Genomic DNA, 26,132 nt, shown 5'->3' on the forward strand with positions numbered 1-26,132 from the left:
AGAAAGAATTGAGGGCATGGGGAAGAAGACCCCAACTCAGGAAGCTGCACAAATGTCCCAAGTGTCCCAGGGAACAGAGTGGTAGTGGGAAGTTGCTTCATAGGGTTGCAACTCTTCCTGAAAGGCTGTGCTAAAGGTTCCCCAAGGCAGAAATTTGAGAGTGGAGAAGGCACCTCTCTGGTCAAGTGTGTTCCCGGGTCCCAGCCACACCTGTGAAACGAATGCGTGGACGGCATGATGAGGAAAGAGCCAGCAGCTGTGTTAGGTTCTGGCCTTAGACTCTCGGCAGGTGTCGCAGGTATCTTACAATCCAGAGCAATGAAGGTACCAAATAGGTCATGTGAAAGTCAATGAGTTTGCCAAGAGGTCATTCAGAATGAACTGAGGGTCACATAGACGTCGGTGGGTTCCTTTGAGTCATGGGAGTAGTTTCTGACTCTCAAATTTAGAAGGCAGCAGTGACAAATAGCCCTCGGAAGGGTCAGGTGAGGACACTAATCTGGGTCATACAAAGAAGGTCAATGGATTCACCAAGAGGTCATATGGAGTTAATTTGGGATCCCATAGAGGTCAGAGGTTACATAGAAGAATAACTGGCTCTCGGAGAATTTTAAAGCCAAGTGCAAACTCAGAGGCAGCACAGGGGTCTGGGTGAGATCATCCGATGGGGCCTGGGAGGGTCAGTGATTTGCAGGTTTATGCAGCATTTAGTCCTGATTTGCCTTTGTTTCTTTGTATCAGGTACTTTTTTCCAGCCCCCCAACAATGAATACAATGACTTCAGTTCTTTCTCTACTTTTCTCCATCATCTCCCCCTCATCCAGTTTCTGCCACTCTCTGGCTGTGTGATTCAAGGATGCCAGGCACAGGATATTGTCATCACCACCATGAAATTAGCCATTTAGTAGGCATCTATCATGTGCCCAGAGCAGTGCAGGGTCCTTTGTACATATAACCTCCAGAGCAACCCTCTGAGGTAGGGATGTGTGTCACCATTTCACAGTGAGGAAACTGCAGTCTAGAAAAGTCGCACAGCTAGTGAGGGGCAAGCTGGAATTTAACTCGGGCCTATGGATGCCCGAGACCTCAACCACAAGCCACTCTGTCCCTCCCAACTGCAGGTCTCCGACTACACACATCCTAGGGACATTCAACAACCCCCCCCCCCACAAAGCTACGCACATGCATACCAACCACCTCAGCTCTTTGAAGACTCCCTGATGTCTGGCTGGAACTGAACAGCTCCTGCTGGTGGGCACTGGTTTAATAAACTGGTTGATGAGGAGAAAGGCTGCGTAAGCCTGGACCTCCATCTGCCTTTTCCATACTGAAGCCATGTACTCCGCACCGGGGGCTGCGGGTTTGGACAGGCCCTGGCTCTGAGGGTTTATAAAATTGGGGAAAGAGTAACACCCTGTGGGCTTATGAGCTGCACAGCTGTGGTCCTCCTGGCAGTCAACGGCACCCATTATGCCACCTTGCATGTCCAGGATTTGCCTGTGACGTGCCTGAGGCTCCAAGGGTCATCTTGCTTTGGCTGCCCCAGTGCCAACTGCACAACTCTGCTCTCCTCGCCCACCTGTGCCTGGCAACTGCTGCCTCAGTCCGGCCTGGTGGATCCGGGGCAGGAACTGGGCCAGAGTTCTGAGGCTGAATTTGAAGCAGAGTAATGTGCGTCAGTCCCTTGGCCAGGTTCCCCAGAGCCAGGGGCGACACCTGGTAAATGTTCTTGGAAGAGGGAGGAAGGCTGTTCTGGGAGCTGGGGCCAGGGAGATTGGTCACTTCCTCCCAGGGACTGCCCTGGCCCTCACCAACCCCCCCCCCAACATCCATCCACCTCCACCACAGGTCCTCATCCTCTGACCTCCCTCCTCGCCTGGGGGCTAGGCACACACAGTCAAACAGGAGTTATTTGTGATTTTATTTATAATATAAAAATGTTCAAGTGTCAACAGTCAGGTGTTGGGACATTTCAGGGCAGGGTTCCCATTTGTTTCTGTTTGGGATTTTTTTAAACAATTACCTTTTTGACAAATTAGCAGTGGACCCAGTTTTGGGGGGTGGGAAGGGCAGGACTGGAGAGGGAGTGGAAGTCACCGGTGGGCTGGGGGCTGGGAGGCGGGCTGTGAAAAGGAAATGGTGTTACTTTATTGCTAAAAGGGGAATCGAATACACTGTCCAGTGGCTCTTCTCGGTCCCAGCGTGACCATGCATCCAATCTAAAGAATCTGAAATGCAAAGGACATGCAGGCGTAAAATAGAAAAGACGACCTGTAAACGAAGGTGCTGCAGAGGACAGAGGGGCGTCCTGGAGGCCGCGGGGGAGGAGGAGCCACGAACATTGGGCCCCTGGCAGGGCTGCCCCCTCCCTGGGCCCACGCTGTTGGGGAGACCTGTCTCTGTCCCCCCTCCCCTAAGAGCTGTGAGTAGGGGGAGGCCCTCTCCCCATTCTGGTAGCTGTCGCTGGACCTTCGTCTCCCCCGGAAGGTACCCCAGCTCTAGCTCTATGCCTAGGATCCCGCCCTCTCCTCCCAGGGGCCCAGAACTTCCACATTTCGCCCGGGGGGTAAAGCTCCTTCTGTCCTCATTTTCTTCCCCGGGACCAACCTCTCCCCGCCTCGCCCCCTCGCCCCCACCGGAACCCCGCAGCCTCTCCCTTCCCTGCTCTCTCACCCCTGCCAGCAGCTCGGGATCCTACGGTTCCGCCACCCCCAGCCCAGACTTTTCTCCAGGAGCCCCAGGATAGCGTACAGCAAAAGGCACCACAAAATAGGTTTCTATTAAAGAGTCAAAAAATTGGCCCATCTCTCTTTTTTTTTGTTGTTTCTTTTTTTTTCCGAAGCTGTAAATCAGGATGTTACATATAAATAGTTTCCCTATAAAAACGTCTTTGCCGTTAGCTAGTATTATAAGACAATTTTTGCTAAAATGAAAATAAAACATTTTGTTATACTTTTTTCCTTTTATAGAAAATAAAAATATTTTTTATTTCTTTTTTTCCTCCTTTCTCCAGTCGGCGGCCTGCGTTCTCCCGACAGCGGGGCGCGCCCTAGAGGGGCGCCGAGTCCTGCGCGGCCCGCGCGGGCGGCCCGCGGCTGTGTGTGCTGCTGGCGCGCGTGCTGTGGCTGTCCAGCGAGTAGTAAGTCCTGCTGTCGGCCGCCGGGCACAGCGGCGGCGAGTCCGAGCGCAGCGCGTCGTGCGCCGCGCGCAGGCCGAGGAAGGGCGTGCTCTCGGCCGCCAGCGCCCCGTCCGCGTCGTCCGCGTCGTCGTCCGAGGCCGACGCCGAGCCGCCGCCCGAGCCCGAGCTCAGCGACAGCGAGTCCCGCGCCGCGCGTGCGCGCTGCGCCGCCATCCCGTTGAGGCGCGAGCGGCGCCAGCGCCGGGGCCCCGCCGACGTCCTGCGGGACGCGCCACGCGCACGCGGCCTCGGCGGCGGCGGAGGGGGCGCGCACTCCTGCGTGGTCTCGTACTCGTCGTCCTCCGGGATGCGGAAGGGGCTGGCGGGCAGGCTGCCCAGGCTGCCGCCCAGCGCGCAGGCCCCGCGCCGCGGCCCCGGCCCCGCCGCGGGGTAGTAGTAGCTGTCGTAGCTGCGCTGCATGTCCGCGCCCGGCCCGGGTCCGGGGCCGGGGGGCGCCGGCTGCCGCAGCAGCGGCTGCTGCTCCGCCAGGCGATAGCTGCTGGGCGCGGCCGGCGGCAGCGACACGGCGTGCGCCGAGTTGGGCGACGTGATCTCGAAAGTCGGCACCTGCGTGGCCAGCGAGTAGTGGAAGTCCACGGGCGAGAGGCGCGCGGGCGTGGTCAGGGCCGACACGTACCTGCGGGGAGAGGCAGAGGCGTGGGCCGGGGTGGGCGTGCGAGGGGCGGACCGAGACCTTGCCCGCGATCCCGCCTGCAAGAATGACGGCGGCGATCCCCGGTGACCTTACGCAATTTCCTTAACCTCTCCGAGCCTCAGTTTCCTTATCTGTTAAGCGGGCATAACTGTAGTGTTCATTCCATAGCGTTGTTGGGATGACTCCAAAAATGTTTCAGGGGGATGGATGTCGTAGCCCAGGGCCTGACTCGTTGTAAGCCTCCAGGAATGCTGAGTCATGAGCGGAGCTCAGGCATAGGCACAGGTGCGATCTCATTTGCTGCAGCAATTGTCTAAGACCTTTACGCTAGTCCCACACCACACAGAGGAAACCAGGACCTTTACGTGACTTACCCGGGGTTTGCACAGCCAGGAAGAGGCAGAGCTGGGATTTGAATGGAAGCTGGACAGGAACCAGGACTCATACCGCCCGGTCTCAGAAGCCTCTATCCCCGTTCAGATACCCCTGTGACCTAGATTCACTGCTCCTGCAGGGACAGTTCATCCCATGGCCTGACGGCTTCAGTGAGGGAAATATATTCCTTCTTATAGTGAAGTCAAAAGCTTTCTCAGGGAAGTGACTGCTCATACCCCCGCAGGGCCACCAGCCCGGGGCTGACAGATAAGACCACATAGAGGTGTCTCTGCTTGTGGCTGAAGACCCCCACTTCCCTCACAAGTTTGCCCTTGCTGGTACCTCCCAGACTGGGTTCCGGGTACCTGTCCCTTCTTGTTCTCCACGTCCCCCTGTGAGCCCATCGGTCTCCTGCCCCACCACCGTCCACCTCAGGGCAGGGACCACCCACCTCCATGCCTCTCTTCCAGACCCCACATTGGGGTACCTCACTGCTCTCTGGAACCAGCCCAGAGTCCCCATTCTCTTAGTTCTTTCTGAATCACCTGACGCCCCCCCCTCCCGTTCCCTCTCCCACCTGTGCACCGAATTAACCACCGAGTCCTACCCGTTCCCTTGTCCTGGAGCACACCCTCCACGCGACCTGGGCCCAGCTGTCCACTCTGGTCACGCTCCCGCCCACAGTCTCTTCTCCTGCCCGCTGTGCAGTTCCCAGAGCAGTCCTCAAGTCTCAGCTCTGCTTGAGGAGGCCCTTGCTGCTTGTGCACCCAGCCTCCACTGAGCAGGAGCCCAGGGCCCCGTCCGTCGGTCTGTCCGGCCCCAGCCTGCCCAGCTCCACTGCTCCCACAGCCCACCCTGCTCCAGCACCTCGCTCACCACCCCTGTTCTTAGGTGCCTCTGTTGGAACAGCTCAAGTTGTTCCCTGTGCCTGGAATACGTTCCTTCCCCTCACTCTGCCTCTCACGTTCCTGCCACCCATTTAGGGGTCATACTGCCCTGGTTACTCCTGATAACAACGGCTGCACCTAGTGAGCCCCGACTCCGTGCCGGTTACAAGGCAAAGGGCTTTGTGCGCGTTATTGCAGGTGGCCTCCACCAGACCCGTGTGTAATGGGTATTGTTCTCCCTGTTCTATGGCTGAGGGAACAGGGTACAGAGGTGGTCAACTTGCTGCAAATCACATAGGTAGGTGGGGGAGCTGGGCTTGGAAAGGTCGGGCTTGGAAACCTGGCTGCTTCCCAGAGCCTGCAGTCAGGCTGGGTTTCTCTGCCCTGGTGTGGCGTCCTGTGCTTTCCACAGGCGTTTGTGAGCATCCATGGTTTGTCTCCACGGCCAGGAGCTCCTCCGGAGCAGGAACCAGGTGGGCCACGTCTGGATGCCCAGGCAGGCCTGCCCAGCACAGGGCCTGGCGTGGAGGAGGCCGCGTTGAGAGTAGGAGTAATCTGCTCCTCTCTGTCCTCCCACTCTGGAGTTCCTAGCACCATGCACCTCCACAGCTGTCGTCACACAGACCCTGCTTGCTGAGCGCCACTCAAGGGCTGGGCAGGGTGTGGGGCTGGCCCTTGTGATTCCCGGCTTGGAGTCAGGCAAGAAGGCGGGTTTCCTGGTTCTTCCTGCATCCATTGCTCAGGGGCCCAACAATGCCTTGCCCCCTGGGGCCTTATGACCGATCCTGCCAGGGCCCTCAATCATTCTTTGCTCATGTCCATCCCGCATTGGTCAGTCTCCTCAAAGCCACCTCCCCTCACACTCTCTAATCTACTCAGTCCTGTGTCTTTCTGTTCCTGATGGGACATGGAGCCTCTAGTTGATACTAGGACAGGGCAGCTGTATATCCCGGTTGTCTGGAACAGCCCCTGTTCCTGATGTTCCAGTGCAATTATTAATAATGTCCCCTTCTACTCTGAAAAGTATCCTAGTAGGACAATTAAATTCGATGGTCACTCTACACCAGGGTCCACTGGCCCGGCTCCTCTTCCAGCCTGTCATTAACACGTTGATAGCCCTAAGTAGGCCACTTAACCTTTCTGGGACCTTATTTACTCATCTAAACAATGGAGATGAGGCTCTTTGGAGTGTCCCTGAGGGGCCCTAAGGGTCAGCCTTGGGTCAGCGATGCCAGCCCTCCAAGGAGGGGGCACAGGTTAGGGGTAGGAACTGACCTCTCACTGTGTGGGGAGTCGTGCAGGGAGTCCACAGAGTCGTGGTAGGGTGGCATGGCCACCCTGCGCCGCTCCTCCAGGGTATAGGCTGCTGCTCGCCGGGCCCGGGCCTCCACACACGCTGGGCTGTTGCACTTGCTGGTGCCCACCGATGACAGCATGATGCCCGACTGGGAGTCAGAGGTCAGGCTCTCAGAACGTTCCAGGCTCCACGTGTGGCTCTCGTGTCTGGGAAAGCCAGATGGGGGTGAGGCGAGGGATCAGGAAGGGGCAGGGTGGCCCAGCAGGTGTGGTCCCATGGCCATTCCCTCCCCAGCTCTTCATCCCATCTCAAGCGCCCTCAGTTCGCTGCCCTTCTGCACTCTGGGCTGATGTGGAGTACAGCACCCTAATATGGGGAGCGGGCAGGCTGGGGTCCCGTGCATGGGTGAGCTGTAATGTGCAGAGACCCCTTCCTTTCCTCCCTGCAACCAGCCTCCCCCTAGCCTTGCCCCAGGGCCCCTGCCTGGGACCCTTCCACCCCCATGGTCCTTTGCCACCTATCTCAGGAGCCCAGCCCCAGTGGCCTCTATGTGGCGGCCCTGACTATTCCATAATGCTCCCCAGGGAGGAAAGGCGCCAACCATGTTATTTCCTGAGCTGTGTGGCCTTTGTGCTGTGTGGACAGGCCTCCCCCATTCTGGAGAGATGGGTAGGGCGGACTGTGATTCATGTAGCAAACTCAGGAGCGGGTCTCAAATGGCTCTGGATGTTTGAATGGCTGGCACGTTACACTAGATAAAGTATGGGCGTCTACCAGTTTCTGTGGGCTTTGGTGGTGCCCACCTGTGGCTGGAGGTGGGCGTGGCTGTGGAGCAGTGGTGAGAAGGAGAACAGGAGTGGCTCCCAGAGAAGGTGGTCTCAGTTTCCCTCCTGATGACATGATCTGTGGCTGGGACGTTCTTGGAGATATACTGGAACAGACAGACAGTTGGGTAGGAGTTAGTGAGAGACCAGATCAACCCTCTTTGCTGGTGGGAATGGGGAAGTGATGAGCACTAAGCTCCAGGTTGGGGTGTCCACTGGATGGGAAGTGACTTGATGCTGGGGCAGCGAGGGCCCCAGCAAATCAGCCCCCCTCCTTCCTCACGGAAGTGGGCAGAGCGAGGCCAGCCATCCTGTGAGGCAGTGCCCAGCTGGCAAGCCTGGTCGCAGGATGGGCTGGCTGCTGCCCTGGCCCATCCTTGCAGGGGGCACGAGAATGCTGGCTGTCCACTGAGCTCAGGAGGGGGCCCGAGAATGCCACTCACGTCTGCCATCTGGATCTCCTCGGGGTCCAGCCGGGGGTGGCTGGGCCCATTGGCCAAGCTCCGGTTCTGGTGGGCTGGGCACATGTTCTGCCGGAGGTGGTTGTGCATCTGCTTCCGCTGTTTCCTGCACAGGGCAAGGGTGGGTGAACTTGGCATGCTCCACCCTCCCCGCAGTAGATGAACTTGCCTGGCTGCTGTCCAGGGGAACTACGCTTCCCCCTGCCCCGACTGCTGTGGCTACTGCTCTTCCCTGTGCTCGAGCTGCCCCTCACCATCGCCGCCACCCTGAGTCCAGGACCTGTGCGTGGCTCTGCCCAGGGAGTGGAAGCGCACTGCTTTCCAGCTGTGCAGCCCTGGGCGTTACTTAAGCTCCCCACGTTTCACTTCCTCATCTGTGCAACGGGGGATCGTTCACCCATCCCAAAGACTGTTGGTGGTTAAAAGTATATAAAATATTCGAGCACAGTGCTGACTCTCTCCCTCCTCCCTCATTCATTCATTCCGTATTTACTGAGTTTTTATTTTGTTCCAGACACTGTTTTGGAGCAGAGAAGACAGGCAGGATCCCTGCCGTTATCGAAGCCCGTGGGGCAGTAGGGGAGGCAGACGATAAACACAAAAACAAAGAAATGAACTAGATACTTTCAGTGAAATGCCATGAAGAATACAAAACAGGGTGCTGTGGTTAGGGAGTCAGGGCCTGTGGGACTACTTCACATTGGCATTTATTAAATGCTCAATTGATTTGTTTTATAATCAACAAATCTAATCACATCATTCCCCTGTTTAAAAGCCTTCACTGGCCCTCAGCGTCACGTTTCCTGCCCTGCCCTTTCTCGCTGCCCTCCCCCACCCCAGCTTGCTGCATCCTCGGGAGCTTCTCTCTGGTCCTCCACTCTGGTCTGCCCTCTCTGCTCTTGGGCCTTTGCACATGCTCGTCCCTTTGCCTAGAATACTTTCTCTCCCCAATCACCTGCTAACTCCTGCTCAACCCTCAGGCCCCAGGCCAAATGCTGCTTCCTCAGGGAAAGCCCTCCTGTCGTCCAGCCTAGGTTAGTTGCTTCTAAAATGTGTCCCATGATACCGGACTGCTTGCTCAGACCACTGGCTCTGTGCTTGGGGCAGGGCCTGGCGTCCAGCAGGCACTGAATGAATGTTTGTTGAAGAAATGAGTAAATACAGCGGGGTCAGAATGGGGGCTTGCTTTTTTTCCAATTCTTGGACTCAATTTTCCCTCTTGGGCCCAGTCTCCCCCTCTGGGCTCCCTGAGCCCCAACTCCCTCCTTACCTGCCTCCAGCCTTTCTGGTCGTGCACTTATCCAAGACAAGGCCAGCAGGGCCTTAGATCCCACAGATGGGGCTAGCAAGAGTCAAGATCAGAGACTCAGTCCCTGAAATGGTGGCTATGTCCAGATCCTTGCTCTCCAGATATGAACAAATGTGACAAACCTATCATTTTTCTGCATGACGTCACTCTACAACCTTTATTCACTCCCCATTGTCTGCAGGATAAACCCAGACTCCCTAGCTTGGCATTCAAGGCCCATGCTGCCCTCTGGGTCCCAGCTATCTTTTTAGACCCATGTCCCCTTTCTTTCTGGCCCCAGCCCTCAGTCTGGGCTGCTTATGCCCTGGGGCACAGCTGTGGTCTTTAGCTTTCACGATTCTACCTGAACTGCCCAGCTCTCCCTTCTGCCCACTTAGTCTCCTTGCACCGAGGTTCCGCCCCCACCTCTCCTCTGCCCAGACACCTTCTCTGTCCTCTTGTTTCAGCTGCTCCCAAGGTGGGGTCAGGCAGTGCCTCTTGAGGGGTCTGTCTGTCCTGGGAATGGAGCCTTCTTCTCTGTGCTCCCCCACCCCCCACACTGCCCCCGAGCCTGATGCTGGACAGGACACGTGCTCCTGTCAGGTGCTCACAGTGTCCTCTGAGGTGTCCACTAGGGTCACTCCCGTGAGGACTCAGCGAGGTTTGTCGCTGTGCTCAAGGTCACGTAGGAAATGGCAGGGCTGGATTTGAGCCCAGATCTGTCTTCTCCCAAGGCCTGTGCTCACGGCCAGCCTTTGTTCAGCCCTCTGGGGCCTGTCTCGCCACCTCTGCTCCTGCTCCCCGGCCAGCCCTTTGGCCCCACCCCCAGTTGCAGAGGCCCCTGCAGGGGCAGTTGGGGCACAGGAAGGTGTGGAGGGCCACGGCCAGGCACAGTGGGGTGGGGGAGGAGAGCCTGTGCTCACAAAACCAGTCTTGAAGGCCCATCCCTTGGCGTGGCCTGGCCCCAGCTGAGCGCCTGACACTCACTTGGTCTTGCAGTAGGCCACCACACAGACGATGCCCACGACCAGCAGAGCCACACAGATGCCGGTGATGGTCAGGACCCTCTTCTGGTACAGCTCCTCAGCTTCTGCAGAGGCAGGGCCGGTATGAGGGGCAGGGCTAGAGGCAGGCCCCATGGGGACAGTGGTGCAGAGACTCGCCCCCCGCCCTCCCTCCAGTTTGGGTCCTGCCCAGCTCCTGTCTATCCCTTTCCTCCCCAGCCCGTTCCCTCCCCCCGCATGCTCTGGACTGCCTTCTGCTTCCCCACCAATGCCCACCCACCCCTGGATCTGGTCACACACAGGTCCCCTGCATTTACCTTCCCAAACCCCATGCCCGCCCAGAGCACATGAGTGGGAGAAGCACGGGAGGGGATGGAGTGGAGGGGAAGCTCCCGAGGCCGTAGGGCAGGGAGGGCCCAGCCCGGCCAGCAGCCCTGTGGCCTGGCAGCTGCAAAGAACCTTGGCTGGCCAAGGGGAGTTGTTCTTCATGGCAGTGAACATGTAGCCCCTGGGCAAAGGCCTGGCTCAGTCACCTCAGCTTCCCTAAGAAGGTGGAAAGTGGCTTGTTTTGGGCTGGAGACAGCACATCAGACTCAGGGCCAGGAGCAGAGCAGGCCAGGCCCACGGAAGGGGTGTGGGGGTTTATCCCTGCAGCCTAGTCAGGGCGTGGCCCTGGTCCATTTTGGCCCTCCTATCTCTGCTTGAGAGAAGCCCACCAGTGGCAGCACAGACCCCCAGGAATCTAGGGCAGTCCTTGCGGCAAGGGACAGCTCCCACCCTTTCTTAGGAGCTGAGCTAGGCTGGGCCTCAAAGCTCCCAAAAAGGCCTGACTACCCTCTCTACCCTCTACTGCTTGGTGGGACAACCTCTACCTTCCTGAACAGAGAAAGCCAGGAGGAAGAAAAGGAAAAAGGTGATAGTACTAGCCATAGTCAAGGCTATAGCCCAGGGACCCACCCCTGCCCCATCTGCACCTGCTGGCTGCCCCTCCACGCTGCCCCTCCACCCAGCTCAGGGAGAAGCGGAGGCTGGACCCTGATGCCTTGGTGCAGCCCTGGGAAATGTCCCTGACCTCTTGAGCTTGCAACATCTCCTGTGGCAAAGGTGTATACACTAGCAAACGGCAAGGGTACAGACCCTCCAGACACACCTACATTTATATCTGTGCCTGTGTGATTCACACACAGACCCCTCACAAAGATACACTCATGCACACGCGTACGTACACACACACTCAGGCCCACTCACATAGTCGAGTGGGGTCTTGGACAACTAGACCTTCACTCCAGGTCCCTGGCTCTTGGCTCGGTGCCTGCAGCCCTGGCTCCAGTTCTCATGCCCCAGACACACACCTCCATCCAGTCCAGGCAGGCGTCTGTCCCCGTCACACCTCTGAGACCACTCTGGTCACGGTCACCAACAACCCCATGCCTCCAAGTCCTCTGACCACCTGCTTCCCTCTTGGCTGGCTCCCTCCTTCTGGGGCCCACTCCCCCTGAGCTTTTAAATGTCTCTTCTCTCCTGGGGTTCCTCCTACTTCATCGGCTGATCTCAGGCTTCTTGCTTTTCTCCACCTGCCCTCTCTCCCTTAGTGATCTCATTCAGACTCAGACTTCACATACCATCTCTATGCAGACTCTCACATTTGTATTTCCTGCCCTGACTTCTTCTTGTGCTCCAGACACTCACGTGTCCAAGGGCCACGGCCGAGCAGAAGCACTGCTCCCCTATCCTCTTTCCTCACTGCTCCCCGACTCTTCCCAGCCCAAGAGGGCAACACCACTTTCTCTGCTGCTCAGGCCCCAGACCGTGGAATCATTCTTGATCACTCCTTTTCTTTCCACCTGCCCTGATGCCTGATCCATCTGCAAGTCCTCTCAGCTTTGCCTTCCAAGTAGACCCCGGATCTGACCACATCTTACCATTTCCACGGCTTCCAACTCAGTCTGGGAGGGTGTCACCTCTCAGTTGGAGATGGTCACCCTCTGATGGGTCTTTCTGCTTCCACTCCTCTCTACCTTGCCCCCAGCCCCAGGCTACTGTCCACCCAAAGCTACATTTATTTATAGCCGTAAAGTAGATCATCTTACTCCCCTGCTTAGAAACACACAGTGGCTTCCCACTGCAATTGCAATGCAACCTAAAGCCTTGCCCTGGCCTCTGAAGCCCCAGATTATCTGGTCCCAGCCTTCCTTTTGTATCTCATCCGTGGTCCTCTCCCCCATGTCCACTGTGCTCTGGAGTTGCTGGCAGCCTTTCTGTCCACAGAACAGGGCAAGCCCACTCCAGCCACGTGGTCCCCATGCTTGCAGGGCCCCTGTCTTCATAGTCTTCCTGGTCATTTGCAGGGGTAGCTGCAGACAGACACAGGTCTTAGCCCAAATGTCACCTCCTTGGACAGCCTTCCATGACCACTCAGCTCCAGTAGCTCCCCACTCCAGCTGGCACTATCCTATTACCTCATTTTACTTTCTGTGCCACACTTATGACCACCTGACATCTTCCCTGTTTGTTTGTTCTCTGTCATACCTGTGAACGTGAGTGCCAAGAGGGCAGGGACTCTGTGTCTGGTAAAACCGGGTGTCGAGCAGATGTTTGTTGCATTGGTGAGTGAATACACAGACCACCTTTACAGACAGACACACATCATACACTCACACTCGCATCCACACACGGTTCCACCTGCACAATGCTCAATGCTTAACACAAAGATGCTCCACGCTCCCACCATGCACTCACATCCTGCCCTGAGAGACCTCACAGGTACACACATTTTCACCCCCTAACAACATGCATACACACATACCTGCAGATTCACCAGATTCACCCCTGCATGCCCTGCCACGATCACAGACCCCACACAGACTCAACACCTGTCCTCTCCATCCTGCCACAGTCAGCAGATACAGGCAGATATAGGCAGCTCTATATTCTACTGAGGACAGCAGATAGGAGCTAGGTTGTGGGGAACTAAGACCTCCCCAAACCAGCCGTGAGAACAGCCTTTGCACAACTGCAGGCTCTGCACCACGTCTGAGATCCCACCCCACACAAGCTTCTGCCCTCTGAGCCCCTGCGTCTCTCCTGCTGTGATACGTCTGGACACTTGAGGCCAGGGAGGAGCCTCTCAGCACAGACAGCTGGAAACACCAATGCCTCAAAGTCCCTTCCAGCCGAAGAAGTCTTCCAGGGGCCAGAGGGCAGAGGCAGGCAGCAGGTGGCGGGGGAGGCATGTGTAAGATTCTGAGCTGGGGGATAAGGGGCAGGCACCAGAGGCAAGCCCAACCCAGACCCTTGCTGGTCTTGCCCACAGATGCACACGTGCCGTCGTGGGGACAGATCTTGGAGGGAGTGACAGCCTCAAGCAGATGGCAGAGCCTGGCAGACAGACACAGGGCAGGGGTAGAGACAGACAGAGAGTTACCAGCTATGAGCCTGGTGCAGAATGAAAAGCGATGGAAATGGACATGGGAGAAGGAAAGAGGATTGAATTCAGATGGAAAGGGACGCCTCTCTGCACAACGCTCCAAACCAGGCTTCTGTGGTTTCCCGACACTGGCCCTCTGAGGGACCGTGTTCACACGTGGGGCCCGTCTCTTGTCTGGCTGCCTGCTGGGCTGCACACAGCTCGGGAGGGGCCCCTGGCCTCTGAGGCCTCCTGGCGATAGACGTCCCCTATGCAGGGGGGCGCCACTGTAAACTGGGGGCCACAGTCTGACCCCTGGGGTACCCTGCTGTTCATGAGCTTCTCTTATCTCCCCCCAGATCAGCATAGTTTGTGACAGGACATCTTGATGGGGCCAGGGGAGAGATGTGGAACCACCCCTTTTGCATTTTTTGGAAAGGAAACCAAACATTCGGCACACGTGGTGTCAGAGGCCCTGGAGAGGGGCTGTGCAGATGGCGCTGAGTGACACACAGAGGTTCCGTACCCTTCAATTCAAATCCAAGGTGCTCTGGCAGTGCAGAAGAGAGGAGGGGCAGAGGGAAGGGGTGGAGGCAGAGGTACAGGTAGAGAGAAGTGGGAGGGGTGGGGGAGAGAGAGACAGAAACGTTGGTCAGGACTCCTCAGACACCGGCAGCCAGCCTGTGAGGTGAAAGCAGGTTAGTAGTGTCCCCTCCCAGCCTCCTGAGCTCCATCCCTGGCACCCAGTCCCCAAGAGCCCCAAGAAGGATAGAGAGAGGAAACGTTAGAATCAGCAGGCAGGGTGGGTTCTTTAGAGATGAGCTGTGGGGTTAGTACCTGGTGGGGAGGCAGACGCGCAAGAGTCAGTCGGCAAATGTCCCCCGGGAGGAGGGTGAGTGGGGTCGGGGGTCTGAGAGCCCCCTTTTCTTCCTCCCAGTGTCTGCCCTCCTGCAGACAGCGTGTCCAGCCCCTAGCTCACTTATAGGGTCCCTTTTTCTGTCCAGAATGGGGGCATGAGGTCCCCAGAGCAGCCCCGTGTCTCTGCCCTGCTGGGCCTAGCTGGGCTGCCCATGTACCTGCAGCCTGGGCAGGGAGCCTCAGAGCCTGTGTGGGAGCAGGAGCGGGGACAGGAGGAGGCTCCAGGCAGCAGGTCACTTCTCTACTTGACACCCTAGAAGGCTACAGGGCTGGGCCATGGTGCCTGAGCCCGATTTTACTACTTAGCACAGTAAACTGCAGCTCAGAGAAAGAGGCGAGTGGGTTCACTCGTGGAACACCTGAGCTCCTCAAGCAGGGGGCAAATTACAGTCTTGGAAATGGGATCATGTTTTGAATGTGTGATTTCAGGGCCCTGCGAGGTAGACACCTATGTCACTGAGGGGTGAGATAAAAGGGCCCTGACTCAAGGATCAGCTCTGCCCCTGACCTGCTGTGTGACCCTGAGTGATACCCAACCTAGAGAGGTCTCAGTCTCTTGTGTGTTGAACAGGGATCAGGCCTGGTCATGGGATCGTGGAAGCTTTGCAAACCTGGGTGAGCTTCCGAATCATCCAGACCAATGGAATCAGGTTCTGGGGTGGGAGCTCAGCAATCTCAACTGTGTTTTTAAAAAGCTCACTTACCATTCTAAAGTAGCAGCCAGCAAGCACCTGACTGCAGGCCTCGAGTCTCAGTCTGGTCCCTAATTTGCTATGTGGATGTGAGTAAGTCATAGTTTCTGTTTCCCCATCTGTCCGAGCCTGGACGCAGCTACAGGAAGATGCGCGGGCCTGGACAGCATGAGCTCGGCACATGTGTCAGGGCCCCGCTCCCGCCCAGCCCGGATCTGCTCACTCTCTGGCTTCTCTGTCTGCACCATCAGCTCCGCTAGATCCACAGAGCATGTGCAACTGTGCCTGATGCTCTCATCTGCCACAGAAGCAGGAGAGCATGGGGCAGTCGGCAGGCAGTCCTGCGCATTATCCACCCCTAGGTCTCTCGTCTGCTTCCTAATAGGGATTCCAGAGGCTTCTGCGTTTGGAAAAGGGCACGGGAGCAGGGTACTCTGAGCCAGGGACTAAGATGGCTCTGACTGAAAGAGCCTTGAGGAAGATCCTGGGGCTTTGACCCCCAGTTCCACGCAGAGACCACACGTATGAAATATTAATCCCAGCCTGTCCAAACTCAAGCCCTTCTTGTGCTCCTGTTAAGCCCAAGTGATCTGGAATTTTTGGTTTTTATTCAGTTTTACTCTGACTTCTCGGAGGTAGGAAAAAGTTGCCATAAGTACAGTCTGTCCATTCCTCTGAAGGCTCTCGCAGGGCTGGCGAGCTGTGCTGAGCAGACAGCACACACTTTATAATTCTCAAAGGGCCTAGGGCAGTTCTTACAGAGTAGTTAATCCTGTGGCCCAGGGACCCTTCAGGCAGCTGTAGGGAGCTCACATGGTTTGGATATCCAGCCATGCTTCCCTGGGAGAGTACAGCCCAGCTTGACCACAGCACCTGGGACACTAAGGGGACTGGGTCCATGGAGCTGGGTTGTGCCCCACTTTTGGACAAGGTGGTTGTATTAGATGAGGCACCTGGGGCCCAGTGGTGCCAGGACACTTTCCCAAGGCCATCCAGCAAATTAGGAGGCAGAAGAGAGGCTAAAGGCCAGGTCTCTGGTCCGCTGGGGCTAAGCCATGGCTATGCCTGCTCACTGAGTCTCTGGGCAGGCTTGAGGACAATGACCATCTGGAGAAGTGAGCAGGGATCCCAAAGCCTTAAGTTTTCTTTTGCGTCATTCCTCTGGGAACCAAATAGTAGCAGCAGCAGGTTCTGGGGCCCCTGACTGGCCTCCTCTTTGATTCAAAGGCCAGTGGTGGCTTGCATGATTGGCAAGGTCACTGAGGGCTTGGCCAGTCACCAGGTAGGCAGTTCTTACTGAGTAGTGGGAAGCATGGGTTGGATTCTGAGGGGCCTATGGCTGTGGCTGCCCCAGCAAAGTAAACAGTTTCCCACTCATTATGTTCATGGGCTGCCACTCAGCCAGGAGGGGGTGGCACCACTAAGTCACAGGAAGGTCCTATTAGCCAGAAATTTGTATATTGACTAGTAAACACGGCAACCTGATGCCAGACTCCCAATAGGGCCAGGCTTATGAGACAATATGCAAATTCTTCATCCTGCACATGTGCTGTGACACACAATGATAGGGTGCCTAGGCAAGGAGGCAGTGATGTGTGTGCAGGTGTGAGCACGTGCTGTGTAAGCACGTGTGCAATCACGTGCTTCTGTGTAAGCACGTGTGCAATCACGTGCTCCTGTGTATTCACGTGTGCGTCCTGGTGTGAGCACGTGCACATCACGTGCTTCTGTGTAAGCACGTGTGCATCACGTGCTCCTGTGTATGCACATGTGCGTCCTGGTGTGAGCACGTGCGCATCACGTGCTCCTGTGTGAGCACGTGCTTGTGGTTTGCTCACGTGTGCACGTGTATGAGCACATGCTTGTGCGTCTGTGCTTGCACGTGCAGGCATGTGTGCTCTTTTGCATGGCGGCATACAGATCTACAAGCTTTAACTCTTGGGGAGTGGAGGAGCTGTCAGTGGAAAAAGGAGAAGCTTCAAAGTGCTATTGTGGCCACAGGCCCTGTTTCCTTGGTCTCTGCAAAACATAACCTGGTCTAGATGCCGTCCGGGCAGGCCGCAAAGGTCTGGGAGTCAGACTGTGGGGGTGGTGCTGCCCCTACAGGCCAGTCAGAGCTGGGAGAGGCACAAAATCCCAACAACAACGGTGGGCTTTCTGCGGAGCCCTTCACGGGCAGCGCTTCATTTCATCCCCACAGCAACCCAACAGGTATAAATGCTACCATCTCCATTTCACAGATGAGAAAACAAATTCGGAGAAGTTAAAGGAGGCCCCAGAACTAGTGAGCTCAGCAGCCAGCATTTTTATTCAGGTCTATTTGAATCTGAAGCCAGAACACTTAACTAGCACTTTACACTACCTCTTCAGCAATTGTCTGCTAGAGCAGTGCATGAAGTGCTCTCTGGGAAAATGCTTGAAGAGCATAAATCCTCTACAGAAAGGTAACAGTCATGGTACTGGTGACACTAGGCAGGAAGGCCTGGGCTGCCTTTGCAGGCTCTTTTCTGGGCTTCTGAGGCCCTGCTCACCCGCCCAGCAGAGCTGAGCTGAAAGCTGAAGCAGCCCAGCTGGCAGGGAGGCCCTGGACAGCGGCCCAAGTTCCCGAGGCTCTGCTGCTCTGATTCAGGACAGGCCGGGACTCCCTGTCCAGAACAGTTCCATAAGCCCAGGAGGCTCTCGGCAGAAAGGAATATGACCCCACTGCCTCTCCCACCTGGCCCATGGCTCTGCCTGGCTGCTCTGCCTCCACCTGAGGTCCCTCCTGCCCTATAATCCTCCACATGGGGCTGAACATGACTCTGAAATTCTTCCGGAGCCTGGGTTCTAGAGAATTCTGTTGGGTCACATGTCCGTTCCATAAGCTCTGCCCTTACCACCATAGTCTTCCTCCCTGGCCTCTGCCAACAGAGGGGCCTGGCAAGAGCGCTGCCTCCCCCACTTTATTAAGACAGTTGACCCTCTGGGCTGACCGGTCCCCACCCCCTGCGGCCTCTACTCCCGAGCTGGGTTGGGTAGGGAGTAATTTCTGGGCTTTTATGCTGTGATCTGAGGGGCGCTGGGAAAGGCTGAGTTTTCCCCCGAGACCCAAGGCCCAAACTCCTTTTCTCTGAGGGCTGCCTAAATGGTCCCCTGAGTTCTACCTCCTAACATCCAGGTACCATCTGCATACTCCAGTTCCTAACTCCTCATGGGACCCAGCTGTCCTCCCTGGAGAGGAGGAGGTAGCAGGTGGGCTGGGCAGGAGCCTAGCTTTTCTGCAGGATGGGGTGGGTGACAAAGGACAGGCCTTGCAGACCAATAGACCACAGGGCCCCAAACGGAATCTACCGCCGACCCGTGGCTTTTTGCTCGGCTCTACCTCCACCTGGTGGCAATTAATGGAACTGCTCCCAGGCCCCAAATAAAATACTCCACAATTATGGCTGCGTCCCTGGGCCACAGGACTCACTTTTTTTTTTTCTTAGCAAACTGTGTAAACCATAAAGCTCCAACCTCAGGAGTGGAAGTAAAGAAGGGAATGAAATCCTAGATGGGTATTAAGACCAGAGAGGTCCTGAAGACAGTCACCAATTATCCCTGAGTCCTCATTCCCTCTGTCTTTTAGCACCTGCAGCACTCCCCACCCCCACCGCATCCTGTAGCCACATAAATGTCCTGGCATCCATGGAAAATATTGCCCTGGGTCCTGCTCTCCCTCAGTCCCTCTTCCTCTCACCCCCCATTTCCAAACCTGAAAACAACTCTGGCCAGACTGGAAGACAGACTTTCTGAGAACTTATTTTTCTCTCTCTCAAACATACCAGCACACACAGGCACACACTCACTGCCTGGCCCTCAAACAGCCTTCAGAGGCAGGTGAAGGTTCTGCAAATGCTTCTTCCCCTTCTGGCCAGGCTGTCTGAACCCAGAAGTGGGGAGGAGGCCTGAGCGCGGCCCCGACTGCTGCAGAGAGAACCCAGCATTACTGTGCCCAGGCGGTACAGCCGATGTATGCAGGTGGGGGTGCCCGGGGTGTATCGGTCTCCTCTGCACAGGCTTCTGGTGAGCACTGAGGACCGAGAGGAGCCCAGGACACTCCCTACTTCCCCCCAAGTCTTGCTAAGCAAGGCCCCATCCCTCCCGCAGGGGAAGACTGTCAGTCACCAGGGAAGAGAAGAAATAGAAGAAAGAGACATACTGGAGAAGTTGACCATTGCGAACTGCTGACACCTGTCCCCGGTGTATCCCACAGGACACCTACCAAAAGAAAGAAAACCAGAAAGAGAGAGCCAGGATAGCAAGACACAGGCATCGCAACACCGCGGCACGGGCTCCTGCCAATGCCAGCTGGGTTCCTTGCCACCGTTACCATTTGTACTGGCCTTGCCACTCTGCCCCTTACCTGCAGCCCTGAACTTTAAACCCAAAGATTAGGCCAAAAATGAAAAACAAAGCAAAACAAAACAAAACAAAAGAACTAACAAACCAAAATACAAAAAAGAAAAGAGAAACAAAAAAAACAGCCAAAGATCAAAACAACCAACACCCCTGGCCCTATGCCCTACATTGGGGGGACTGCACCCGGAAGCTTTCTAAGGAGCAGGGACTCGTGTTTGTATCTTCAAACATACTTTGCTTAGGATCTGGCATGTACAATCGCAAAGGCAGTTTCTCCAAACATCTCTGTCCGAAGAATCCGTTTGGACATCTGGAGAAGGAAAAGGGGAAAAATCACAGAACAAACTGGCATCATCCACGAGGCTAAGGTTAGAAATCAAAGTGCACAGTGATGAATGAGAAAAACCAAGTCAGGCGCTTGGGGTCACACTTGTAGCTGAAGGGGCTGGAGTCGGGGCTGGGTGGAGGGCTCGGAAATCCTTAAACATCTCTCTAGTAGATGTGGCTCCATGGGTGGCAGGGAAGGTGGGGTGGGGCAGGGAGGAGGATGATTTAGGGAAGTGGGGTGGGGGAAGATGGGAAGCTACTGACTAATTGTCCTACTGGTCACTGAGACTTTCCTTCTTACCTGCCTGTGCCCCATGAAGCCAGAGCTGTAGCCCCTTTGTGCCAGGCGGTCAGCTGGCAGGGTGCTGGGGCCTTAAGGAATACCAAGCTCTTGGGAGCCACTCCTCCCAGGCCCTACCCAAGGATTGTCTGCTTGGCCCTGGGCAGGTTTTCTCATCCATGAAACGGCCCCCAGAAAGCTCAGAGGAGAACTCTGGACTGCTGTTCCTAGCCTGTGTGTCCATGACAAAAGTGACCTAGGAGGTGTTTTATCTATTCTCTCAAAGAGGGTTCTATGGCCAAATAAGTTTAGGAAATCCACTCCCAGGGCTCCTTGTAGAGCTGTAGTGCACATTAGCATATGAAAGGCTATAAAAAGTTTTATAGGAGGAAATAGCTGAACTTTCCAGTATGTCCTAAATTTATTTGACCATGGAAGTTGTTTTTGAAGAAGCCTTGTAGAACACGGTTTGGGAAGGCTGCCCTAGAGCAATTTATGTGGGAAAAGCTTAGTGGGGACAGGGAAAAGAGCAGCATCCCAAAGCTGGCCTTCCTGACACCAGGTGCAGGGACTGTGACCTTAGGTGGCAAGAATCACAATGAGGGCTGCAGCAGGCTCACAGGGGACCCTGGAAGCCTTTTCCAATTCCGGGGCCTACTGGCAGCCAGCCTGGGAGCCCTGCCCTTTCCCTGGGACCTGCTCCTCCACTGCTGCCTGACTCTGCCCTGGATCTCGTTCTCCCATCGGGCCTTGCCTATGCCCCGAAGCACCCCTCGCTCTCATCTTCCTGACCTCGTCCTCACCCCTAAAGTGCACTTCCTTCTGCTCTCTGGCTGCCACCTCTCTCCTCAAGTGAATCTCAGTCTTGCAGATTTCTGGGAGACATGCCCAGCCCTGTACTCTCTTCTGAACCCCAGCAAGGCCGGAGACCCCTGGCTTACAGACAGGGGTAGACTGGCCCCTTCCCCACATCTCCCTGCTCAGAGATGGGTCTATATTGCCTCTGCCTCTTCTTCCTTAGGAAATCAGGTAAGCCCATCACCAGTGTCGCCCTCGGTCCTAGGCTACTGTTCAACAATAATCAATCTAAACTTCCTCAAGAGGTCAGTGTTCTCTACCTTGTAGCATTCCAGTATATACCATCAGTCAGCCCTTGGGCTTCTAGTGTGCCGTGGCCATTGGCTGCGATAGATACTCATGAAAACCCTGTGGCCTCAGATCTAGAGAAGTAGGGAATGGGAGTGGGGGGGTGAGCGGAGAGTTGGAGTTTCTCTGGGCCTCAACGGCACCTCCCCCAGGGGAGGCAGGAGGGTGGTCCTTGTTGTGGCGGAGTGTACCTGCCGTGTGCCTGGGCGGTGGGGGTGGAGGTCAGCTGGGGAGTGTATCGGGAAAGTGGTGGGGGTGGGCTGTGCATGCTCATCCTGTTGAACAGGGTGGCTTGCAGGAGGAGGCGACCATCAGTCCCTTGTCAATACATCCTTCTCTGAGCCCTGGCCCTCATTCCTAATCACCCAGCCCAGGAAAATGGAAGCAGTGGCTAAAGCTTCCCAACCAACTCCAGCCAGGCTCAGGTCTTCTTCCCCAGCTCTTGGAAAACTGATACCCACTTGGGATGGGGACTAGGGGGGGAGAAGTGATTTTTCAAACGGAAGTGCCTTTGGGGGTGGAGGATAAAGACCCAGGAAGTTGCCAGAATGACTCTTGGAATCCACAAAGAAAGAGAGAGATTTGTCTGTGTCCAATGTCTGAGAACAGCCTGGCTCTTGGAGGAAGGGCCACCTGTGTGTGAGTGTGTATGAGTGTGTGTAAGAGAGAGAATAGGGGAGTGCAGGGGCAAGAGGGGACAAAGGGGAAATTTATTCCCATTGTTGACAAGCTGGGCTGCTGTCCCATGACTCTTGGACCAATGATAACTAAATACGTCCCTGTGTCCCTGCTCCCACACCCAACCTGGACTGCCCTGACTGCATCCTCGTCTCTTTCATGGCCACTGAGTTGCACAACTCCAGGTGGCAACACTGACATAGTCTACGACACGAATGTGCCCCTGGAGTTATGCAATATTATGGTGCTAACCTTCCTGCCTTGAGAAAGTGTGCTCCCCACTGGCTGAACAAAAGACAGGGCACTGGGGGATGGCACGGGGTGGGATGCTGTTCTGTGGGGCACTGCTCCTTCAGGGGCTCCTGGACACTCATAGTTCTCTCCTGAGTCCTGCTTGTTGAGGATGTGTCAGGAGGCTGGGGCTTCCCTAGAGAAGGCTTTGGGAGTGAGGTGGGCTTATGGCCTTTCTAACCTGCATCCAAGACCAGGGTAAGAGGGTACAGGGTACAGTACATTAACCTACCAACCAGGGTGGGAGTCTGGGATTGAGCAAACAGGGATTGAGCCTCTGAATTTCAGGGGCACAGAGGACAGATTAGAAGGAGCAGCAGGTAACAGCCTTCTCAGCCCTTCCCACCAGGTCATCAGCTATGACTCTGGGAAGGTCTGTCCCCAGGGCTGGAGAAGAGCAGGGTGAGAAAAGGGCAGAGAAGAGAGCCCATGGGCTGCATCTGGGGTGACAGAGAGGTCAGGACCTCTGCCTTCCCCTTTCCCCACCCCACCTCCCGGGCCTCAGTTTCTCCTTTTGGTAGCCTGGGGATAATGCCATGTGTGCTGCCCTCACCCGGGGAAGGGGGAGGATGAAGGATGAAGGCGTGCCCCGGGCACTGGAGGGGTGAGGGGCTCTGAGTTCATGGGGTGGAGATGTGGTGAGGATGAGCAGGCAGATGGCTGTGGGTCGGGGATCGCCTGGACATGGAGGGAGGGATGGGGATGAGCTGATGGGGGAGGCATGCCACTGGTATGTGCACAGGGCTGGAAAGAGAGTCTTGTTCTGTCATCATCCCCTGAACCAGTCCCCAAGAGTCACGCACCAACTGTGCTCTGCAAACACACGGAGAGAAGAGGAGAAAGCAGCAAGAGGGAGTGCAGAGGCCCCTGTCTGGCCCAGACAGGGGACAGTCACCTTGATTTGGACTCCCATTTTCAAATCCCCCTAAGTTTTCTTTTTTAAAGCAAAATTCAGTATCAGTGACACTGTTTCTTTTGGCACTGAATTCCAGAAAAACAGGAGGGACGGAGTGTGCCTGCTTTCCAACACTCCCTGCAGGACTCTGAACCAATACACAACAACAAGTGTAAGAAAACCAGGAAGGAAAACTGAGTTTTATAGAAACTGGAATGAAACTGACCAGTGTAGTTTCATTATCCAAGCTAAGCGGAAATGCAAAAAAATCAAAATAAAAAGTAAACAAACAGCACAAATGGTAAGACGTGAGTTCCATTTCCTAAGTTCTTTCCTTTTTATTCCGTTCAGGTGTCATCAGGAACCCCAAGAGGCCTTCCCCCCTTCCCTCCCAGCTCACCCGCCCCCAGAATGGCCTCTGGGCTCTGCCCTGCCCCCCTCCCCCCTGCCCTTCTCCAGCACAGCTCTGAGGACCTGCATCCCCACCAGGGATGTCCCTCTCCCCTGAGGGCTGACAAGGGGAGTCAGGGAAGTCAGTTTCAGGAGCCCTGGCTGGACCCGGAGGGGGAGGGGGTTGAGATGGGGAGGTGGTGGCTCTGGGACCAAGTTCAAGTTCTAAGCAGCGAAGCCCAGGTGCCTGGGGGGCGAGGGGAAACAGGGTACCACCTTCATGGTAGCTCAGGCTCCTGCCCTCTGCTCCTCTCAGGTTTAGCTGGGCAGGACCCACAGGCCCCAGGGGTGCGGCCTTGCTGGCGGGGCCCTCGGGGAGCCCACATGTCACATCGCTCCCTTTCCCACGCTGAACTCTAGCACTGCAGCCCTGGACCCCCATGACCCTCAGCCCAGCACCTGTCCTGGGGATGGGGAGAAACCGTCCCTGCCTGGAGCCAGGGCTCACTTCCGCAACAAGGCTGGCTTCCCTTCAGGGGTCCAAAGGGCTAGGGAAGAGGAGAGGCCTGGTGTGAGTGTTTGGAGGACAAGAAAAGGGGGTGCAGGGCTGGGCTGTCCCTGTGAGGTATCCAAGACTCCTATGAGTTTCTAGTAGATCTAGATTCCAAAGAGCTCAGAGCATTTTCAAGGCTAGAATGTTCCCTAGGGTCTGCGACACTAACATGACAGCATCCTAGAGGCAGAAGGAGGGGGAGGATGAGGGGCTGAGTCTGGGCTGAGAACTTCCCTGGTGGACCTGCTGTCGCTGTTGGGACTGTCTCCTGAGATTTAGGATGGGGGAGGGCGGGAAGGGGATGGCAGCAGGTGAAGGGCAGGGCCAGGGAGGATGCCAGTGAAGGAGGCCAGCTGGGGCAAGAGCCACAGCTCTGCCTGGTGGTGCAGGCCAAGCTAGCCCTGCATGAGCTGAGTGTGAAGGAGGCGTGGCTCCAGCCCCTCCTTATCACATCAGTTGGAGGGGTCTTTAAAAGTCCTGGCCTCCTTACCAGGCTCAAGTCCTGGGAAAGGCAGTGGCCAGGGAGGGGTGCAGATCTGGAGTGGAAGGCCAGAGGCAGGACAGCCAAGAAGTGCTGAGTCTGGCCTTGTCTGTGGAGAGGTCAAACACCTCTCTCTGACTCTCCATTAGGACTCTGGTGGCCTTTGCCCAGATGCCATGGGAATGGGGCAGCTTTGGCACCTTGCCAGGGCTCTAGGCTTGGGCTGCTTTGAAAAACCAAGGCTGTTAACTAGGCCCCCCTCCTCCTCCTTACCAAGATCTGGCCAGAGCCTGTGCTGCCCTCTCCCTCCTCACACACCTACTAGAAACTCTGTCGAGGGGGCACTGTGGGCCCAGCTGCCTAGGAGATCTGGCTGGACCTGAACAAGCCCACCCTGATGGCCTTGCTCCCACCTGCCCTGTTTGCTGTGGGGAGTGGGTGGTTCTGAGCTCCTTGGAGTTCCTGCTGGGGCCATCCTGCCTGGCTGGTGAGCAAGCTCTTGGGGAGGCAGAGAGGCCCCAACTTTAGCCTCTCCTCCACCCCAACTCCCCCACTGGGCCACAGCCAGAATGGTATCCTTGCTGGTACCCCACCCCATGGAGGGGGGCTAGGGGCTTAAGGGGCACAGGCAGCAGCTGGGCATATTTGGACAACAGGGTCCTGTAGGGCAGGATGAGCAGCCAGATCCCGAGGTTGGTACTGGGTTCTGGGCAGATCCTTCTTTTCTTCTCAAGTCTACAGGAGCAGGACTCAGCTGCCAAGGGCTCTGGAACCTATGCTCTGCCTGAGCCTGCCAGGCTTCTCACTGCTGGGGAAGATGCAGCCTGGCACGTGTTCCTCAAGAACAAAGTTTGGAGAGTTGCTGAGAGGTGGGGAGGGAAGGAGGGGGGGTAGAGGGTGGGGAGAGAGAGAGAGAAAGAGAGAGAGGAAGAGAACCCAGTGCCCCAGTGCCTAGAGCGTAGATAAACTGGCATCCCCATCTCCCTAAAGGGTGTTGGGGAAAGGGTAGACATCAGGAGACAGGGTGGGTGGGGGCCTGGGAAACTGGGACTGCAGAAGCCCCTGTGCCCCTTAGAGCTTACATCTCCCTATATTCCAGGAAAAGGCCAGGAAGTGGGGCAAACCTCCCTGTCTATACCCCTTTGGGGACCCCTTGTCAGCGGCTTGAAGCTGCTTTTCCTAGAGCCCTCCACTTCTGCCCCAGCATCTCCCACCCTACTCTTGGCCCCATGCCCACCCCCACTGGTCACTTACTTGCAGGAGAGCTGGTTGATGCCTTCAATGTAGTAACAGACGCCTCCATTGACACAATAGGACTTGGCTGTCTCGTTGCACTTCCGGGCATGCCCCGACCAGGATGACAGGGTGGTGCTCACTGGGGGTATGAGAGACATGTGCCAGTGACCCACTGAGACCGCCTCTGGGTCCCCGGAGTCATATCCTTCATGGCCCTTCATGTCCCATTTCAAAACTGGAAGGCCACCAGAGACTGCAGGAATGACCAGGGAGGTCTGGTGGTCCCTGCCAGTCTCCAACAAGGCAAACGGGAGGCCATCATGAGGTCTGCCCATCTGCCCACTGTGATCCTGCACCCACGCTCTGGCCAAACCTCCAAAGGCCAGGAAGATTTTCTTTATTTGGAGAGGGTGAAAAGATAGCAAAAACTGCTTCCTCTGCTGGAATAATGGCCCACCTCCCCCCTCCCCTGCCTGTTTTCTGGGGGTTC

General features: G+C 56.3%; 1 protein-coding gene across 2 annotated transcripts in view; it reads right to left on the minus strand.

The window, feature by feature from the left end:
• Positions 1 to 2,662: 2,662 nt before the first annotated feature.
• The window catches only part of NRG2 (neuregulin 2), a 235,186-nt gene continuing 211,716 nt past the window's right edge, over positions 2,663 to 26,132 (minus strand). The window contains exons 5-12 of one of the 2 annotated variants that reach the window (XM_045550953.1): positions 25,661 to 25,781; positions 19,166 to 19,224; positions 13,902 to 13,925; positions 9,953 to 10,055; positions 7,660 to 7,783; positions 7,196 to 7,323; positions 6,371 to 6,598; positions 2,663 to 3,815 (exon numbers count right to left, since the gene is read on the minus strand). In XM_045550953.1, the coding sequence (XP_045406909.1) occupies positions 3,050 to 3,815; positions 6,371 to 6,598; positions 7,196 to 7,323; positions 7,660 to 7,783; positions 9,953 to 10,055; positions 13,902 to 13,925; positions 19,166 to 19,224; positions 25,661 to 25,781 (1,553 nt within the window). In that variant the 3' untranslated portion in view covers positions 2,663 to 3,049. Of the gene's footprint in view, positions 3,816 to 6,370; positions 6,599 to 7,195; positions 7,324 to 7,659; positions 7,784 to 9,952; positions 10,056 to 13,901; positions 13,926 to 19,165; positions 19,225 to 19,598; positions 19,676 to 25,660; positions 25,782 to 26,132 lie in introns of both variants that reach the window. The other variant, XM_045550952.1, reaches the window with a different exon arrangement.

The sequence above is a fragment of the Lemur catta genome, chromosome 5 (genome assembly GCF_020740605.2).
Source record: "Lemur catta isolate mLemCat1 chromosome 5, mLemCat1.pri, whole genome shotgun sequence".
Lineage (NCBI taxonomy): Eukaryota > Metazoa > Chordata > Mammalia > Primates > Lemuridae > Lemur > Lemur catta.